This window comes from Panthera onca, chromosome B3 (genome assembly GCF_046562875.1).
Source record: "Panthera onca isolate mPanOnc1 chromosome B3, mPanOnc1 haplotype 2, whole genome shotgun sequence".
Taxonomy (NCBI): domain Eukaryota; kingdom Metazoa; phylum Chordata; class Mammalia; order Carnivora; family Felidae; genus Panthera; species Panthera onca.
The window spans coordinates 114,443,651-114,462,636 of NC_138344.1; the positions used below are offsets into that span (position 1 = coordinate 114,443,651).

At 39.6% G+C, this 18,986-nt stretch overlaps 1 protein-coding gene across 3 annotated transcripts in view; it reads left to right on the forward strand.

Annotated features, from left to right (window-relative positions):
• SLC39A9 (solute carrier family 39 member 9) overlaps nt 1–18,986 on the forward strand; it is a 52,171-nt gene that overhangs the window by 1,845 nt on the left and 31,340 nt on the right. For all 3 annotated transcript variants that reach the window (XM_060620151.3, XM_078448091.2, XM_078448090.2), the window contains exon 2: nt 18,829–18,937. In XM_060620151.3, the coding sequence (XP_060476134.1) occupies nt 18,829–18,937 (109 nt within the window). The remainder of the gene's footprint in view (nt 1–18,828; nt 18,938–18,986) is intronic.

Sequence of the window (18,986 nt, forward strand, 5' to 3'; positions counted from 1 at the left end):
AGGAACAGGATTTCATGAGTATTTGGGGGTTCAGCAGTAAAATAGGCCCAGTTTCACCGCCAGTCCTGAAAGAGCTTCGTGAGAGAGCAAACTGATAGACCAAACCTAACCCACAGACTTAATTTGTTAGGTTAGCACAGTATTTAAGGTTGTTATTGCTTTTTTTTTTTTTTTTTTTTTTTTTGTCTGTATTCCCTCAAGGCAGTAGTTGGCTAGAGCTGAGCAGTGGTAGATTGTTAAGGTCTTTGGCTGTGAAGCCTGCTTCACTCATTTGGGCCACCTGCTGTCCAGTACTTTGTAAGCCTGCTTTATTCTGCCTTGAACCATATTTTCTATTAACTGCATTAGAGTTGAACTGGCCTTATGAGGGCTAATATTTGTGAGATTTAAGTTGGCGTATGTATTTAAAAACTTAACTGAGGTAGCATTTATCAAAAATTATAATGTCTTCAAATAAGAGATTAATGAAACTTTATTTGTATAAAGTGCTGAGAACTTTTCCAGTTTCAGTATCTTCTTGAACCATTTTGAGTGGTTTTTGCAATATGCGATCTGCTATCTTCTTTTTCACTGAAAGGAAATGTGTACATGAGTGGTGTAATTAACCAAGCCATTAATAAAGATAATTAGTATGACATGTCATTTATGGCTGTCTGAATTGATGGTCAAGTGGTCTTTTCCAGCTGTAGGCCTTAAAATGCTATAAATCACATTCATGATATTCTTTTATTATTACAGCAGGCACAGTCCATTTTGAGCTCGTAGAATAAAAATGAAAATTATATATAACTTAGACATGTTAGAATTCAACTGATGTTTTTTATCTTCTAGAAATTAAGCATTTTTTCTAGACAGATTATACTATTATGTATTGATGTATCATGAAACTAGTGAGATGATAAATGTGTAAAAACTAAACTTCATTCATGGAGGCTGGGAAGCAGTTTCTACCTTTAGAAAATAGTTCCTAAGCTTCTATACTGGCTAAACAACTTTCCTTTAAAAAATTTTTTTAAGTTAATTTATTTATTTTGAGAGAGACAGACAGCATGAGCAGGGGAGGGGCAGAGAGAGAGGTAGAGAGAGAGAGAATCCCAACCTGGTTCCGTGATGCCAGCGCAGAGTCGGACGTGGGGGCTCAAACCCACGAACTGTGAGATCATGACCTGAGCCGAAATCAAGAGTCAGACACTTAACAAACTAAGCCACCCAGGAGCCCCTGAACAACTTTACTTTTTAAGGAAATCTGGCTTTTTTTAGAGACTAGCATTATTATAAATAAAAAGACCAGTCTAATTTATTTTACAGTTCACTTTCATCTATATGGAAACATATGCTTTTTATTCATGTTCTTAATCTAGCTGCTGCTTTTATTCAATACAGTATTTTCCCCTTAGAATTTCTCAGACAGGAATAAACGTTCAAAAACCCATTAATTATGGCAAATTTAGTGTTTAGAAATGAGTTAAAATTAAGTAACCTGAAAATTGCTGCAGCAGTGGTGCCTACCTGCTGTATCTGACCATCCGGCTTTATGTGACAGTGATCTCATCACTGTCTTCGGCATTCCTTGCCCCCAGACCAACTTTCTTGATGCTTTTCTAACTTCTTTCTTGCTTCCTTTATGTCTAAGTGATTTCTAAAATGAAGGAAAGGAAAATCTCTGATTCCTTTTTTTTTTTAATGTTTACTTATTTTTGAGAGAGAGAAAGAGAGACAGAGCACGAGCGGGGGAGGGGCAGAGAGAGAGGGAGACACAGAATCTGAAGCAGGCTCCAGACTCTGAGCTGTCAGCGCAGAGCCCGATGTGGGGCTCGAACCCACAAGTCACGTTCTCATGACCTGAGCAGAAGTTGGATGCTCAACTCACTGAGCCAGCCAGGTGCCCCAAAATCTCTGATTCTTGAAAATACTTATGAGCAACTGATGCTGAAGATGCTCTGTTCTTCAGCATATGGGAAGGAGAAAAACTAAAGTTGTAAAGAAGGCCAGAGCATGCCTTACACAAATGAAATCCCGTCTGGTAAAGGAGTTGGAACCACTAGGTTAGTACTATCTTACGATGTTAGATTCAGTTGGTAACGAGCAGTTTTCTTTGGCTCTAAAGGAAAATGCTACGTAAGTAGGTGAAGAGCCTACAACTTAACGTTACCTGGAATTAACCCAGCTTAGCAAGTGCTCTGACTGATGAATGAAGTTAACAGCCATGACCGAAGTGAGATGTTAGATGGGTTATCTGAGGATTGTTACTTACCTGAGCACGTCTCCTCTTTGCCACAGAGCTGGTAACAGAGAGCAAGCTGTTCGCACCAGAGCTCTAAGGCAGTGCTCCTCCAGCTATCTGGTAGATGACTAGTTTTTGGTCTTGTTTAATTTCCATTCTATTGCAGACCAATATATTTATAAAAATTAAACACTAAAAAAATGAAATGGAAAAAAAGGCATATGAACTACAAGCCCAAATGCAGTGTAATCATATTGAAGAGGCATACGATTACTTATATAATTGTAATGTTTCTATCATATACAGTGTGCTGAAGGCTTTGTCTCAGTTTCACACTTCTCTTTTGCAGACCGGTTTGGGTTATAATGCCATCTTCTTCCTGTGTTAAAATCGTATAAACCCATAGGTATGCAGCTGAAAGTAGTGCTGCTCTCACTTCAGTAAGGGATTCAAGATGACCAGTAATGCGCTCAAGCCCCGGGAACTGTCTGGGACAGGTAGTGTAGTTCAAAATCAGTGTCGCTTTTTGAACAAGCTCTTTTAACAGCCAGATCTTTCCTTTTAAATGACCTTATAGGACTGTTGTGAGGATGTAATGCATTAATATAAGGGCGAGGCTGTATTCTAGGCCATAATAAGAACTTTAGAAAATGTTGAGGATTATACTCCTTAGATTATGAAAACTTCTTCAAGGTTTTCATTTTTAGAACTTTGTTCTAAATTATAATTTTTTCTAAAGTTTATTTATTTTGAGAGAGAAAGAGAGAGGAGGGGAGGGGCAAGGAGAGAGGGAGAGAGAGAATCCCAGGCAGGCTCCACACTGTCAGCGCAGGGCCCAGCACAGGATTCGAACTCCTGAACTGTGAGATCATGACCTGAGCCGAAACCAAGAGTCGGATGCTTAACCAACTGAGCCACCCAGGAGCCCCTTAAGTTATAATTTTTAAGACTTTATTTTGAAACAGACTCCTAATAGAATTCCTCCATCCCATTCTCCAGTTACAGAAACTTCTCAGCGTTTTTGTTTGGAATCTGAAAGGTCTTGTTTGGGGATTGGCATTCCTATTCACCATGAATGTTCCATTTGGAGAGACCAAGCCTTCTCTAGTCTGCCTGCCTTATAGTATTTTTCTTAGTATTTGCCTTTTTTTTCTTCATTAGTTCTCATTTTAAGCTTTGTTTTATTTTTCGTGTGTTTAAAAGTTTTATGTCTAATTATCATAACTCATTCATGATAAGTATCTTTGGGACTTTGAGTCACCAACAAAACAGACATTTGTGTCTAAGGAATAAATTTGTTCAGCATGCTTTTCTGACAATTGGTTCTTTTTGAAATAGATGTGACAAAGTGGTATTTTTAGAGGCTTTTGCATTGTCTGGTATATTAACGTTTTATTCTCTTCAGGTAATGCAATAAATGTGATGCCTGTTTGGAATTTCATTTCTAAATTCAAACAGTTTACACTTTGCTTTCTCTCTACCCATACCTGGAAAACAATTATGTCTTAGAAGATTATTGTTTCATAAGTGTCTTTGCTTGATAAAAATGTTTGGATCAAATAAAAACTAGATAAAATCTGGTCCAATATTTTCCTGAAAAGCTTTCTTTTCCCTAGGATATTATGTGGATAAGTGCTATTGAAACTTATCTGTTTAATAATATTAATAATAGTTAATGCTTATTGAGCTCCTTCTGTGAAGTGCCAGGCACCGATACGCGGTATCTTATTTAATCTCCAAGAGGAGACAGATAGGTACTGGTATACCTCACTTTACAAATGTGCATACTCAAGGCTTGGAGAGTGTGGTAGACACTGGTAGAGGTGGGATTTGAAACTAAGTCAGTTTGACTGCCAGTCCAAAGCACTTGACCGTTAGATATTTCCTTTTCTGATGAACACTGTAAAGAAGGAATGAAAGACCATGGGTCTAGATTGGCACCTTAGCTCCCCAAATTAGGAACATCATAACACCACTAACTTTACCTCCATTAGGAGATATCCCCAAGTTAGGAATATCTTTCACATCACGGACATTCTACCTTCCACAGTACATCTCCTGCCTTGTGCTTTGTCAGTGTAGCAGAATTGAAACTACAGAGGTAAACCACCTTCAAATAGCATTGAAACCTTTAAGAAAGAGCGGAATATATCCTAAATGCCCTTAAATTGACACCTGCCAACTTAGAATCTGAAGCAGTTCCCATTTTGAACTGTCCAAAATTAATTTCATACTTCGTAATCAAGTCAATTGTAAATTGTGATATTCAAGAATTCGCATCGGAGGCGCCTGGGTGGCTCAGTCGGTTAAGCGTCCGACTTCAGCTCAGGTCACGATCTCGCGGTCCGTGAGTTCGAGCCCCGCGTCGGGCTCTGGGCTGATGGCTCAGAGCCTGGAGCCTGCTTCCTATTCTGTGTCTCCCTCTCTCTCTGCCCCTCCCCCGTTCATGCTCTGTCTCTCTCTGTCTCAAAAAGAAATAAACGTTAAAAAAAAAAAAAAAAAGAATTTGCATCGTTTTTGAGGGAAGAAGACCTAAAATGAATTCAGAATGCCTCTGTATGTGATAGTCTTAACCCTTCCTGTTATTGAAGAATTTAGATGTGCAACTTTGTTGAATGATAACAAGATTTAAGATCCTCTGTAGTTCAGTTTGAAATCCCAGGTAATAAGTAGTAATGCTAAATGTAGTACAGGTATTTCTTAAAACCTGATGGAATTGTGGAAGTCTCAGTCTGCCTCAAATACTAGTATTGAATGTCTAATTTTATTGAAATAAAATAGAACTAGGTAGCAGTTGGTCTGGAAATTCTTCTGCCCCAGTTATATGGATTTTTAAGTGATGAGGCCTTGGGGTTAACTACTGGATAATTACATCTAAGTATCTGTTGCAAGCCCTGTATGTCACTGGGGGTCAGTTTTCTAGTAACCAAAAAATATACCCTAGCTTCTACACCTTACATATTCCTTTCATTAATTCTTCATGCATTTGACAAAGGCAAATTGGGGAATCAAGAGGGATGCTAAAAGCAAAAAAAAAAAAAAAAGAAAGAAAGAAACAATGAAATAGGTTTTGTGTTGAAGCAGTTGAGCATAATGTTTAAGAGTACAGATTCTGGAGCTAAATTACTAGATTCAGATAGTGACTCTGCCATTTGCTGGCTGTTGTGAGCCTGGGCAAATTACTTGGACATTTTATGACTCTTTTGTAAGATGAGTATCTATCTCATAGGATTGTTGTGAGGACTAAATGAATTAGTATATGTAAAGCAATTATAGTAGAACATGCTTAACATAGTACTTAAAAAATATTGGCTATTATGATAGAGATGAAGGAGAATATTGGTAGCACCTCTGTTATATAGAAATTGTCCATCCGGAAACCTCATTAGTCTAAAGGATCAGAAAAGTCTCTGATTAGCTAAATAGGTAGACTGACTGTCCCTGGCTGTCACTTCTGTGTATCATTTTTTGTAATTCTAGTGGGTTAGTATGCCAGTTATCAATTTACTGCCTCTCAGCTCCAAATTCACTCTCCGTTGACCACTCTGCAGAAATGGATCTGGGCCCTTTAAATATCTTTCCTTTGCCAGCTGGCACAACATCGTACTTTGTCAATAGGGGATACTGGAGAGAAATTTAAGAGGAATGGCTTTTCCTTCTTGGTCCATGCTTGCCCAGCAGGCTCCTAGGCAACTATTCTGGCAACAATTCTTATAGGCCAGGCTGCCCAGCTTCCCCTGCAGGCTCCTCGCAGTGCATATGTTTGACTTCTCAGGCCTCTGGAAGGCTTCTCCAGGGCCCAGCTCCTGCAGGCAGGTTTTCAAGACCCAGACTCCCGCTGAGCACATACTTCTCCGGCACCCAGCACCCAGCAGTTCTCACTGGCAGCACTTCCCCTTGGCAGTGTTGCAGGAGAGCCTCTCCAGTAAGACACTTTCCCATAAACAGCTTTCCCCAACAGCCAAGAGTGCAGATTTCCAGCAAGTTCCACCAGTGTAGCACCACAGAAACTTCTCTGCCTGTAATATTGTGACTTATAATCAGTATATATTTGGTCTTCCTGTTTCTGGCACAAAGCTCTTAAAACCCTTGGAATTTCCCAAGTGATGAGAGCCATAAAGGTATCTTCTGGCTGTGAATGAGATGATTTTTAGAACGCCCATGGTTAACGTAGGGTTGGAGGCTGGTTGCCAGGGGAACCAACCAACTGAGGGATTGGAAGGTTGGAACCTTCATTCCCAGCTGGGAAGAGAGAGGGGCTGGAGGTGAGATCAACTGCCAGTGGCCAATGATTTGATCAATCTTGCCTAGGTAATGAAGCCTCCATAAAACCCCAAAAAGACAGGGTTCAGAGAGCTTCTAGGTCAATTGACACATGGAGGTGCTGGAAGAGTTTTACGCCTGGGGAGGGCATGGAAGCTCATCGCCCTTTCCCCATACCTTGCCCTGTGTATCTCTTCCATCTGGCTATGTCTGAGTTCTGTCTTTTTACAAGTAACTGGTTAATCTAGTAAGTAAAATGTTTCTTTGAGTTCTGTGAGCTGCTGTCTCAGGTTAACCAAATCCAAGGAGAGGGGATCATTGGGACCTCCAGTTTATAGCCAGTCAGACACAGCTGACAAACCTGGACTTGCACCAGTGTCTGAATGTAGCCAGGGCGCAGGGGTGCAAGAGCACCCCGTTTGGCCACTGGCCACTGACCAAACCCAAAGGCAGAGAGATGAGAGGTGGTAAAACAAGAATTTATTTCAGCGAGGCCAGCGCTGGGAAGACAGTGCACTGGCATCTCAAAACTGTCTCCAAAGGGCCAAAAATACTTTCAGGTTTCTATAGGAAAATGTCGGGCAAGGCCTGATGGGTAGATGCAGGATAATCAGGTCAGTCATTGCCTTGGGGTCAGTTATACAGGGTCTTGCTGGCTCTAGGCAGCCCTTTATTGCTCTCAAGGGGGTAGTTTCAAAGGGGGTGGTTTCAGTTCCCTTCAGGGGATGTTTGGCCCTCAGGGTCTTTTGTCTGAGTTAAGAGATAACCTGGAAAGAAGAACTTGATCAGTTAGAAAGTTAGAATGGAGGTAATTGAAGTCCTCTTTCATGAAGGTGAGGGGCAGTCTTGTAGGACTGAACCCTTAACCTGTGGGAGCTGATGTCTCCAGCAGATAATGTTAGAACTAAGTTGGATTGTGGGACACCCAGCTGTGCCCCAGCATTGCTTGATGTGGGGAACCCCTCACCCCCCAACACACACACCCCCCAAAATTGGTCCCAGAATCTTTAACCTCTCTTCACTGAGCCCCAGCCATGCCCCTTCCAGCAGGGTTTGGATTTCAGTCCACATGGGACCTCTTTGACCACCCTTACCTCAGTCTTACAGTAGACACTCCTCCTTTTATCTGCTATTCTTACATTCTTTAGAGGTCTCGTTTATTAGCTCATTTCTCATTATTCCATCCCCAGTTTTAAGCTTTCTCTGTTCAAATTATGATTTTTCTTTCTTGATTGGACCCTGACTAATACAACTGTGTAATGGGTCATAAAAATCGAATAACTACTAAGACTGAACAGTGAATCAGGCCTGGAGGAAGATAAGGCAGTTCAAGTGCCATGATGTGAGGTAGCTGACCTTCAGTGTCAGTGTCTGGAAGTCATTAGGGAGTAGTGGAAACTGTGGTCATCTGAAGAACTTGGGCCATTTGACGACCCCTGCCTTGGTGTCACCAAATCTTCCTCCTCTTGAGAAGCTGGAAGTCAGGATTTTTCATGAAATTTTCTGAATTTTACATTTTGGCTACCGAATCAAATATTGTTACATCGCTGTGTGGGCCAAACAGCCCATGTTTGTGAGTTGCCAGTCTAGAACTTCTGGGCTGGACTGATTTCTAAGCTCTTGGAAAACTAGAAGTAGCAGACTAGGAGGTGTGGGGGAAGCAAGGAGAGGAGACACATTGTAACACAATAACCAGAGGGGGAGACTGGAAAACACTTCGAACTATTACAAAACATCAAAGTGCAGTCCTTTGGAACCATTTAATAAAGGAGAAAACATCTCCCTGTTCACATTAAGGGCATTGTGCTTTCTAATCTGACCACAGTGCAATAATAGTAATAATAGCTACAGTGTAAGTTTATGTGTTAAGTTCTGTGTTGATTTTAATAGTAACCTTGAAAGGGAAGAATTTTTGTCCTCTTTATAGATGAGGAAACTAAGCTCATACTGATTTTACAAAGTTCAAAGGGGCTATTTATATAGCCGCTAAATAAATGAACAAAAATTCTTTCCTTGAAAAGAATGGCTATATAATATAGGCTGTCTGTGAAAATTTAGAAAATATGATAATCTGTAAAAGGAAAATAAAATCATCTATTATCACGTTGTCCAATGAGAATCACTAGTAACATTTTTTATTTCTTTCCATTCTTTTTTTTCTACTTGTCTACATTTTTAATGTGGTTAATTATGTGGTTTATGTATAATTTTGCATTCTCCCTTCTCTTACCTGGTAGTATAACATAAGCATTCTATTACTAAAATTGTGTTCTAGGCATTTTTTAATGTTTTCATTACGTTCAGTTATTTTATGCATAGAATTTTTTTTTTAATTTTTTTCAACGTTTATTCATTTTTGAGAGGCAGAGAGAGACAGAGCACAGGTGGTGGAGGGGCAGAGAGAGAGGGAGACACAGAATCTGAAACAGGCTTCAGGCTCTGAGCTGTCAGCACAGAGCCCGATGCGGAGCTCAAATCCACGAACCATGAAATCATGAGCCAAGCCGAAGTTGGACGCTTAACCGACTAAGCCACCCAGGCGCCCCTGCATAGAAATTCTTATATATTTAATTTGTTCTCAAAATTTTGCCATGGTAATAGTGTGGAATAAACATTTTTGTGTCTAATGCTATGAACATAGTTCAGAGTATTTCCTCAGAAGTAGAATGACAGGATCAAAGGGCATAAATGTTCTTAAGGTTCTCAATCTGTAGTACCAGGTTTTTTAATGCATTTTTTTCCAACAAATGCAAATGACACTGTATTCTCACAAACATTGAATATTTTTGTTGTTAAGTTTTAAAACTTTGCTAATTTAATAGAGAAAAATGTATCTTTATTTACTTTTTCTCAGGTCAACTGAACTTCTTATCTATTAATAATACATATATTGCCAGGTTCTGGTGTTTTCCCAGGTTCTTTCCCAACAGGTTTTGGTTTGTGTTTGTTTTTGTAGTCACACTGAACAGTCTTACGGGATTTCCGTTTATGTTTAGTTATTTTATGTTTGAAAAGACTGCTCAAAAAGAAAAACAAATTAGTCCTGTCTTCCAAGGTTGGAGGAAGTGGCATTAATAAAGTATTGCTTGTTCTTACCTCTATGTCAGATGAATTAGGACAGGGGAAGCCTGTATGCCACTGGGAAAATGGCAGATTTGGAGCCTTGTTTGCTTGAATTTTTACCCAAGTATCCGGGTTTTGAGTTCTTATTCTTGCGAAGGAGGGGCCTAGGAGCCCTTTATGCGTGCTGCTAATGATGTTGGAGATAAGTGCCCACGGTCCTCTGTGCTGAGTGAGCTGATGTCATGCACCTACGTGGTGATACTGGCAGTGCCATGTGTGCTTCTAACAGAGGAGGACACTGAACTTGCTCAGGGTCACGCTGCGGCAACTTAGAAGCAGGAAACCTTTGGGCGTCTAGTCTCGGCTGTAAGGGCTTGAAGGACAAAGTTCATATTTAAGTTTTCTTCGTCATCTGTTACTGACAATTAAAAGCAGGTAATATAGCAGTTAAAGTGAATATCGTAAAGTTAAAGGAAGTCCCTCCTTGAAGTAGGTTTGTGTGTAAGAATATAAAGATGGCCTTTGTTGCTTGAACAGTAGTACTTTGCACTTGGGATATTTCATTGCTGCAGTGCCTAGAGCTTTGAAGGAAGTAGTCTTATAATAAGTGACACATCTTGAATTTTTTCGGAGACTATAGTTGATGCTGTCAGTACTAAAATGAGCATGGTACAAGGGGCATTGAAATAAACTTTTAAATGCTAAAAGCTTTAAATTAGTGGCTTATATTTCATCAAACCAAATAATTTGACTGTTTCTATGAGCAGTGAAGAAAAACCATTTAACTATGTTGGTGTCTGCCGAGAAAATTAAACTGACTTCCAAGCTTTACACTGATAGTTAATGGCATTCAATACAAGCTGTTTTAATTAATACATCTGGTCAGTCCTTTGGCTCAGTCAGGCTGCAGCTGTGAAACTGTAAAATGAAATAACGTAAAGCCAATGGCATTGCATGGTTCCTGCCTCTCGAGCAAATACGTCATTTCTCTGACAGAAATTATTACTTTGGGCACTCTCTTTTTATCTTGAACCACACTTGGAATTTGTAGTTCTTCATTTAAGTACATCCTAACAGTGATTTACCAAAAGCAAAGGAGAGAACCTGTTGGCATTTTAACTTTGACATATATACAATTTTGAGATTGAATCTCAAGTTGTGAAGCTCTGTGAAAAAATAACAGCTATACAGATAACATGGAGCCACGTCTGTAGTGCTTGAAATAAATCAGATTGCATCTAAAATAGTTTAGGTAGTTAAGAAATTAGTAAAAAATAAAACTGGAAACTATAACCAGTGGCAGTGATTGACTACTGGTTCTTTTTTTCATCAGAAGTGTTACCTCTGTAGTATTAGTCACCCTGAGAAGGTTAGCAGACATTTATCAAGCTCATAAAAGTTGTGGAGGGTAAATAATCTCTGTATTGCCTGGTTGAAGATTGAAATGGTGACTAAACAAGGTTTTGAGCTCCTTGGGGAAAAAAAAATAAGTGTCATTTCAGGTAGTTGTATTAATGAGACAAATGACAACATTACCTCACGTTCGCTTTAATGGAATCCTGTTATGGTTCTTTATTATATGTACTTGAATACCCTTTGAGCCGAAGCATAAATTCTAAAGCAGCTAACCACTGAAAATTTTTGACATGGTTACACTTGTAAGGAATATGTTAGGCCTATTTCCCAGGCCTGATGAAGCTCCACTGCATTTGTGTATATGTTGATATTAGAGCCAGTGACATGGGGGGTACCAGTCCCTAGTGCTTTGCATGGTGCCAGGCATTTAATTCATTCTTCCAATAACTTTTTAGAGAGAATCTGGTATATGCCAGATTCTGTCCTCTAAACTGCTGAACGTTGAGCAGTAAATTAAAAACAAAAATCCCTTCTCTCATAGAACTTACAATTTTGGGAGGGAAGGACAAACATAGTACTCAGTGGATGTTTAACTTCATTTGGTAAATGTGCTTTACTTAATTTCAAAAGGAACTAAAACATAATGCAGTTATTTTAGCTTGCTTGGTCTTTCCTCTAAGAAAGTACTATAAAACTAGTTGACTTTACTCATGTTTACCTTGATCTCTTCTCACAATTTCTCAAATTCTTTGTTTCTAAATTTGCTTATGTATTATAATACAGACCTCATGTTTACACTGCAAGTCAGGGTTTTCCAGGCTTTTGGGTTTCATGGTCCAGTAATATATATATTTTTTAAGTTTTTATTTATTTATTTTGAGGGAAAGAGAGAAAGGGAGAATCCCAATCAGGCTCCGCCATTTTGGCACAGAGCCTGATGCAGGGCTTGATCTCATGAAACTGTGAGATCATGACCTGAGCCAAAATCGAGAGTTGGACACTTAACTAATTGAGCCCCAGGCTGGTAATACTTTTGAATTTAGGGAAGATTGACACAAGATTGCTTGTTTTTAATTTTGCCAAGTGGAGACACTAAAAAACAAAAACTATTGTCACCAGATGGTTTTTTAAAAGAAAGGACATTTTAAGACCAAAAAGTAGGTAGGGCATAATCTCAGAAGAAAGAATAGTCCTCTACATTGAAGAAATAAAACCTTAGGAAAAGCTTGCTACGTTGTCCTCCTCTTACTTTGCCCTGGACCTTTAGAAACTGTCAATAGAGAACAAATATAACTATAATTTTGGTTTTCCTCTTGATGTTGCTGAGGGATTCTTCCGGCTCATACTGTTTAAAGAGGTTGTACAATTGCATGTTATCTTTTTTCAGATAATGGGTTGTATGGTTTTTTTTTTTACATATTTATTTTGAAGGAGAGAGAACACACACACATATGCACACACATGGGAGGGGCAGAGAGAGAGAGGGAGAGAAAGAATCCCAGGGAGCCTCCGTGTTGTCAACGCAGAGCTCAACTCGGGACTCAATCTCATGAACCGTGAGATCATGACCTGAGCCCAAATCAAGAGTCTGATGCTCAACAGACTGAGCCACACAGGCTCTCCCAGACTGTATGTGTTGTGCCATGTGGTGGACATTGTCTTCGAATGTACAGGGCAACAGTGTGCATTGTCAAATCTAATCATGCTCCTGCCACTAACTAGCCCTAGCCGTGTGATCTTGAGCAAATTATTTCTCACCTTTGGCCTTTGGTTCTTCATCTGTGTATCAAGAGAGGATCATTTTTTACATTTTCTTTGAGTTCTTAAACTTGGATTCTATGTCAATAACTTTGGTAGCTAGTATCCCTCTTTTTAAAGTATGCACCTAAAGATTAATAAAATAAAAATAAACAATTTTTGTTGTGTCTTTCTAAAGATTTGGACCAAGTTCCTTTTCATATTCTTCCAGCTGAGCGTTTAATTGTTCATACGTGATTAAAAAAGAGATGTAATTTCATGACTATGTGCTTTAAAGACTTACCATGATTTCTTGTAATGACATTTTGCTGCACATGGAAATGCAAGTGTTTTCAAGCTTACTAGGGCCTTTGGGACATTCTTACAAAATCTATTGCAATATATTTAGAAATATGGTCCATATAGGGGTGCCTGGATGGCTCAATTGGTTAAGTGACTCTTGATATTGGCTCAGGTCATGATCTCACGGAGTGTGGAGCCTGCTTGGGATTCTCTCTCTATCTCTCTCTCTTTCCCTCCCTCCCTCCCCCCCCTTCTCATTTCTTCTCTCTCTCAAAATAAATAAACATTAAAAATATATATATATATTGTCCATAGAAATAAGTGAATGGAATTATGGGTAATTTCACCTTGGAGAGAAGAATATCTAAAAATATTAGATTATTTTATTTATTTATTTTTTACTTTTATGTTTTATTTTTTAAAATTTACATCCAGGGACGCCTGGGTGGCTCAGTCGGTTAGGCGTCCGACTTCGGCTCAGGTCATGATCTCGCGGTCCGTGAGTTCGAGCCTCGCATCGGGCTCTGTGCTGACAGCTCAGAGCCTGGAGCCTGTTTCAGATTCTGTGTCTCTCTCTCTCTGACCCTCCCCCATTCATGCTCTGTCTCTCTCTGTCTCAAAAATAAATAAACGTTAAAAAAAAAATGTAAAATTTACATCCAAATTAGGGTTAGCATATAGTGCAACAGTGTTTTCAGGAGTAGATTCCTTAGTGCCCCTTACCCATTTAGCTCATCCCCCCTCCCACAACCCCTCCAGTAACCCTCAGTTTGTTCTCCATATTTATGAGTCTCTTCTGTGTTGTCCCCCTCCATGTTTTTATATTATTTTTGTTTCCCTTCCCTTATGTTCATCTGTTTTGTCTCTTAAAATCCTCATGAGTGAAGTCATATGATTTTTATCTTTCTCTGACAAATTTCACTTAGCATAATACCCTCCAGTTCCATCTACGTAGTTGCAAATGGCAAGATTTCATTCTTTTTGATTGCTGAGTAATACTCCACTGTGTGTGTGTGTGTGTGTGTGTGTGTGTGTGTGTGTGTGTGTGTGTGTACACATACCACATCTTCTTTATCCATTCATCCATCATTGGACATTTGGGCTCTTTCCATACTTTGGCTATTGTTGATAGTGCTGCTATAAACGTGGGGGTGCATGTGTCCCTATGAAACAGCACACCTGTATCCCATGGATAAATGCCTAGTGGTGCAATTGCTGGGTCGTAGGGTAGTTCTATTTTTAGTTTTTTGAGGAACCTCCATACTGTTTTCCAGAATGGCTGCACCAGCTTGCATTCCCAAGATTATTTTATTTTTTTAAAGTTTGTTTATTTTGAGAGACAGAGAAAGCACAGGTTGGGGAGGGGCAGAGAGAGTAGGGAAGAGAGAGAATCTTAGGCAGGCTCTGAACTGCCAGCAAACAGCCAGACATGGGCTCAAACTCAAGAAAATGTGAGATCATGACCAGAGCTAAAATCAAGAGTCAGAGGCTTAACCAACTGAGCCACCCAGGCGGCCCGCATTAGATTATTTTAAATAGGTTAAAATTTAAAAGGCAACATTTTAGGAGAATTCTTTGTTTACTTTATTGATTTGAAGGTCTTTTTCTTCATGCCCATAGATATTTAAGTTCTTCTGGATGGCATGTATCCCTCAGTTATCTTAAGTTTCACCTGCGTCTTAATTTTGTAGTATGCGAGCCTCAAGAACTCACCTCTGCTCCTGCTTTTTATAACTTGTCTCAATGTAGTACTTCATATGAGCCAATGTAGAATATTTTAAAGCACTTGGTAAATGCCTAGTAAATTTGTGGATTGGTCCAGAATTGTGAATACTACTGGGTTTTCCATGTAGTCATTGACATAAAATTGTGATGAATGATTTTTAAGAAATGTTTGAATGACAGATGAATTGTTTAAGAAAAAATTTTGGGGACGTGCCTGGGTGGCTTAGTCAGTTGAGTGTCCAACTCTTGGTTTTGGCCTAGGTCATGATCTCACAGTTTTGTGAGTCCCAGCCCCATGTCTGGCTCTGCACTGGCTGTGAGGAGCCTGCTTGGGATTCCTTCTCTCTCTCTCTCTCTCTCTCTCTCTCTCCCTCCCTCCCTCCCTCCCTCTCTCTCTCTCTCTCTCTGCCCCTCCCCTGCTTGTGCTGTCTCTGTCTCAAAATAAATAAATTTCAAAAAAAAGAAAAAGAAAAAAATTTGGAAATGCCTTTTAGTATCCCACATAGACTCTGAGTTTGGTTTCAGAGAGTTGCCATGAAGAAGCTTTGTTAAAATTGAATGGTTCTAAAATGAATCCTTTCAAGGATCCTGGCTGAGTAAATTACTACCTAGGTAATTTTTATAGATCTGTAATTTTGTAGAGTAAAAGGTACCAATCTTAATAGTTCGATGAATTTTGGCAAATGTGAACAAATGTACCTAACATTCCAGTCAAGATTTAGAACCTTTCCATCATCCTAAAAAAGAAATAACCTGGTGCCATTTTCTAGTTAATCCCTCCTGCCACTGTATTTTCCCAGTAACCCCCATCTGCTAGGGGCAACCACTGTTGTGATTTCTTTTGCCAAAGCTTAGTTTGGCCTGCTTTTGAATTTCATATAAATAGGCTCAGTAAGTAACTCTTGTGTAAGACTTCTTTCATTCAAACATCAGGACGTGTTTTTGAAATTCATTCAGGTTGCTGTATGTAGTGGTAGTTTATTCCTTTTTGTTACTGAGTTCCATCGTATGAATATATCACAGTTAGTTTATACATTCCCCTATCGATGGACATCTGATCCAGATTGTGCCTAGTATTGAGAAAGCGTCTACGAACATTCTTGCACAGGTTTTTTTGTGAACATTGTCATGTCTCCTGGAAAATACCCAAAGTGAAATTGTTGGTTTAACTTGATATGAGACTAATGGTTTTCCAAAGTGGTTGTACCATTTTATGGACCCACCAGCAACACGTGAGTCTTCCAGTTGCTCTGTGTCTTTGCCATTACTTAGGTTTGTCAGCCTTTAATTTGAGCCATTTTAGTGGCTGGAAAGAGGTATCTTGTAATTTAGATTTGCATTTTCCTGGTGACTAAAGATGTTGAGTACTCTTTCATGGGCTTATTGGACATCCCTATATCTTTGGTGAAGTGGCTGTTCAGTGTTTTACCCATTTTTTGTTGTGTGGGTTTTTTTGTTTGCTTTTGCCCGTTACTGAGTTGTGGAAGTTCTTTATCAGTATCTTAGGTTGGGTTCCCCAGAAAACAGACTCTGAGGAGGAGATTTGCACACAGGAAGTTTATTGGGGGATACTGTGGGGAATAACACCTGGGGAAGAACGAGCAGGATTAAGCAGATGGAGAAGTTGAACTGTTATTCGGTTATATTAGAGGCCTCAGCTCACCTTGCAGCAGGCTCTGAAGCTGGATGGCCCTTCAGAGATTTCCTGAATGGAGACAAGGAGACCTGGCTCTGTACCTCCCTCCATACAACCCAGTGGACTCGTCATGGGATATGGACTGCCCTGGGAGGGGTTCGTCAGTACTCTTTGGCCCAAGGTCAGGTCCTCACAGGGACTCAGCTGTCTCATCAGACTGCAACACTCCCCGTGGCTAGGGGAACAGGTGTCTCCAACCTGAAGGAGGTTGATGTGGACAGTGTTCCCACAGCGTCTGTTACAGGTGTATGTATTGTAGCTATTTTCTTCCTGTATATAGCTTGTCTGTTCATTTTCTTAGTGGGTCAGCAAATGTTTTAAGTTCTGATGTGGAATTTTTTTGTGTCCTTGATAAGAAAATTTTGCCAACACCAAAACTGCACAGATATTCTTCCTTCTAAAAGTTTTTGAGTGCTAGATTTTATATTAAGGTATAATCCATCAGGAATCAATTTTTATGTATGATGTGAGCTGCCACCCAAGTAATTCTTGAGGGCGATCAGCTCTTTTAAGTACATCAGTTTCATTTCTTCTCATCTTCCCTTAATTTGCACTACAGGGGCGTCTTTCATTTCCATTTCCCAGAGTCAACCATGGTCAACGTCAAGATGCTGACAGGACAGTTTTCTTCCCCAAGCAATGTATTCGCTAGTTTGATTCGTGGAGTTCTGAAAGCAAGTCCCTAAAATGAAATGGTGTGCTCAGTGCAGTTCAGTTTACCATTATTCTTGTCCTTCCTTAGAAGTAAAACTTTACATTCATGAACCTTTTTTAAAAAACAAAGGTGACTTTTAAGAATTTGTTGGAGAAAATGAGAAGACTGACTCACATACCATGTCCCCTTCTACACAGAATAGAGCTGTTTTTCTGTCTTGTGTTCTCTGTGCTCTGACAGTTTGTCTCAAATGAATGCTGTGATTAACAGTGCTTTGATGAGCTTAGTAACTTGTAAAAGACAAAAACTCTTAGAATAGCTCAGTATTAAATATTAAAATAGTAACACCAGTTGTTTGGTGTCATTTTTCCAAAATGCTTCAGTCACTTTCTCCTGTTGCCTCCTATATAAGACATGTACAACTGTTCTTATTTTACAGAAGAAAAGCTGAGGTACTGAATTATGAACCAGTTTGGACATGGGGCCATTTTCTGCCTCCCAAGCCAGTGCCCCCTACTACTGGATGCATTCAGAATGCTGTATCTATAAGTAGCTAATAACGGCCATCCTGAATGTATGAAGGACCCACCTGGCCTGTGTGCTGGGAAGCAGGGGGTTTCCCCTCTTGCTACATAGCAGGTATTAGCTGGTGCTGACATTGCAACTGTAGTTTCCCCGTTTTCACTGGAGACACAACGAGATGTAGATTCCTTCCTTCCTCCCAAACAAGGAAGGAGCCTTAATGCTTCAACCAGCCTTTCAACTAAGAACCCATTTTCCCACAGACACAGTATGTATACGTCTGTACGTGCATATGTTTGTCCCCCTAACCTCAGAGTCACAGGTTTAGTAGGAGAACAGAGATAATACAGATGGTTATTTTTCTTCACCTCATAAAGGAAACTAAAACAGAAAAGTGAAGCATGTACATGACACACCACTAATTATTAAAACATTTTCATGAACAACATACATACTACCCCCTTTTAGTTTTTTAAATCATTTTTCATACTGCTAAGACTCCAGGAAGCCATATAGGGCACACCACTGCTTCAAGACACTTTGAAATGTAATCTTACATATCTTGTATGTTGGGAGGCAATCTCTCAAAGAAAACTGGGTGGAAAGAAAAAAATCGAGATTAGGTTGGATTAAAACCGTAGATCATTTATGGCATTGATTGTGATGATGGTTTCACAGGTATATGCGTATCTCCATACACATCAAGTTGTATACATTAAATATCTACAGCTTTTGGTATTTGAGTCATATCCATAGAACATTTTAGTACTGAATTAATTAAGCACATTTTTTTCATCGTACTACGTGTTCGTTGCAGCTCAATTATGAATACGTTTTACAAATTGTATGTTACATATTATGTTTATAAAGTATAAAGTCAAAAATTTGTTAATGTTTAATTTATACTTAACTCTACTTATGTATACTTGCATTACAAATAGGAGATTATCGTTGCATATTGTCTGCCATCAGCTTTTTCCTCATGGGAGTACATCATGAGTTTCTATATCCATGAATAGAATCATAGTGGGGGTTTTTATTTTGTTTTTTTTTATTTAATTTTTGAGAGACAGAGAGAGACAGAGCATAAGTGGGAGAAGAGCAGAGAGAGGGAGAGACACAGAATCCAAAGCAGGCTCCAGGCTCTGAGCTGTCAGCACAGAGCCCGATGGGGGCTCGAACCCATGAGCCACGAGATCATGACCTGACCCAAAGTCGGACGCTTAACTGACTGAGCCAGCCAGGCACCCCTCTTTTCAACAGTTTCTTATGTTTTCTTTCCAGGAGCGACTAAAGCTGGTGACTGTTCTGGGTGCTGGTCTTCTCTGTGGAACTGCGCTGGCGGTCATCGTGCCTGAAGGAGTACATGCACTTTATGAAGATATTCTTGAGGGTGAGAGAGAGAGAAGAGGGCCTTCTTTGAGAGATGTTGTTGACGTGGA